The sequence below is a fragment of the Lycium ferocissimum genome, unplaced genomic scaffold (assembly GCF_029784015.1).
Source record: "Lycium ferocissimum isolate CSIRO_LF1 unplaced genomic scaffold, AGI_CSIRO_Lferr_CH_V1 ctg17828, whole genome shotgun sequence".
In the NCBI taxonomy this organism is placed as follows: domain Eukaryota; kingdom Viridiplantae; phylum Streptophyta; class Magnoliopsida; order Solanales; family Solanaceae; genus Lycium; species Lycium ferocissimum.
This window is the reverse complement of record NW_026717439.1, coordinates 5,416-7,536: the sequence shown is the minus strand read 5'-3', so window position 1 is coordinate 7,536 and position 2,121 is coordinate 5,416. Positions and strand designations below refer to the sequence as shown.

Sequence of the window (2,121 nt, the reverse complement as noted above, 5' to 3'; positions counted from 1 at the left end):
GACTATAGTTCATAGTCGAGGGTGCCCGAATATATTGTGTAGTGTAGTATTCTTCTATCAATAACATCTTTTTTGATTCCGCATTGATCACGTCTAGATAAGTAAGATGAAATCATTTACTGAGACATTAGATGCAAAGTAAAGCTCCAATATCATTTTCGAGGTTGAACCCAAGTCTGTATCCAATTCCAGACCATACAACAATATGGAACAATTTCATCGGCTGCAATTAAAAAAAAATTCATCTAAAAAAAAATTGTAGTCAAACTACAGTATGAAGAATCAATTCATTAGCGTCAATTCCAAAACTAGCCTTCCGGAGAAACAAATCCCCTACAGCCGTCGCATCTCCGCTAACGCCACCACTGTTGACGCTAGAATTCTGGTGACTGAAGAGGTGGAGATGGTGGTCTTCTTCGTCATGCCTGCTTGGCGGATGATAATACATTCTTGAAGTTTGAGGGCAGTGGGAGTTGAATCTGGCAACCATTCTAATACCAACGTCTAACAACTCTATGTACTTCCCCATCTCTCTATTTCTTTCTTCTAAGTGCAAAATTTTCTTGTAGGGAAAAGAAAACTACAACAACAACAGTATACTCAATGTAATTCGACAAGTGGGGTATACACGGTCTAGGATATACGCACACCTTATTCCTACGTTTTTACTCTTGACTCAAAAGAATGTGGGAAAATAAAACAAAATAAAACTAAAAATTTGTCCCAAACGTCAGAGCCCATAAGAATGGAGAGAAAGAATTTAGGTGAATGAAAATTTAAAACCCTTTCTTGCCTTTATATTGTTTCCTTCCTACTAGAAGTTCCTTGTGCTTTCCTTTCACGCGTTTGTTTTAGTTCACTGATTAGGTTCGGAATTCTTTTTAATTTTTGTCGCCCAATAAATGTTTTTTTCTTTTTCCTGTTGTCCCTTAGGCAGAGTGAATGTTGGGTAGGTTCGGAGAATAATGATGAAGTGACAGGGACCTTTGCACTTGACCAAACAAAAAAAAAAGAGTCAAAAAGCTTTTTTTTTTGCCACAATATCTTTACATACTTTAAATTATTAATTATTATGAGTTATAAATAGTAATATAGTTTTCAGATGTAAAATTTTATTCCAAAGTTTTAAGATTACATAACTAAATTACGTTGAAAATTAAGAAATTTAATTCAAGTATCCCTTCCGAGATAAAAAATACTCTCTATTTCAAAATAAATGAATTTTGAAGCGTGACACATCCTTTAAGAAAGCTATTAAATGACATTAATCAAAGAGTAATTTGTCAATAGAACTCTTTTGTTTTTTTTCAAACTTTTCTTAAAGTTATAGATAGTCAATGTTGGGACTTGAAAAACTCATTTGAGTGAAGGGTAACTTTGAAAAGATTAATTAATATTATTGAAACAGTCAGTTGACTCGTCAAAATATTTGAACTATGAATTTTTTAATGAACAAAGAAAAAAGCTTTTTACATACCAAAAAGAAAAGCTTTTCAAATAAAAAAGCAAAAACGTCTGGTGCACCCGGGATTAGTGGTGCCAAATAGTCGAGTTTGCAGTCAAATTTGAGCAGGTTGAAAGTGAGTTAAATAAAAAAGGGTTGAGTTGCAATCCACCAATATTATTGTGGGTAAAATATGAATTGGGTAAAAACGAGTTTGACCCATTTTATATGGCACCAGAGTTGGAGCTGTATTTTTGCAGGCATACCACAAAAAAAAAAAAAAAAAAAAACAGAGAGAGAGAGAATTTTTTTATCAAATCGATGTAAAAAAACTTGAAGAAGATTATTTTTGGAACTGATTTGAGGACATGTCAAATAAGTATTATATGTTCCTGCAAATTCTCTAAAAAAAAAATTAGAAAAGAAAAAAGCAAATTCACCTTTCAGTCCGTGGATATATTGTATACGGTAAAAACCAAAGCAACTCGTACCCGGTAAGAACTGGGGTAAAGTTTAAAACCATCCGATTGAGATCAGAAAGAGTAAGGTCGTTGACAATCGATGGGAACAAGAATCGAGGGTACATGAGTGCATTCAACTCTGTGTCAAAACCGAAGATATGTTGATAGCTACGTTAATCCGGAGCCTGAAGCGAACACAGTCAACATAGTCTTGGA

General features: G+C 33.8%; 1 protein-coding gene across 1 annotated transcript; it reads right to left on the bottom strand.

The window, feature by feature from the left end:
* Positions 1 to 262: 262 nt before the first annotated feature.
* LOC132042771 (uncharacterized) lies at positions 263 to 529 on the bottom strand. Its single transcript, XM_059433288.1, has one exon. It carries the CDS (start codon positions 527 to 529, stop codon positions 263 to 265), a length of 267 nt encoding a protein of 88 aa, XP_059289271.1.
* Positions 530 to 2,121: the final 1,592 nt, after the last annotated feature.

What these genes read in the sequence shown, in the direction of transcription:
- LOC132042771 (XM_059433288.1), bottom strand. Translation starts at nt 529, where the DNA reads ATGGGGAAGTACATAGAGTTGTTAGACGTTGGTATTAGAATGGTTGCC.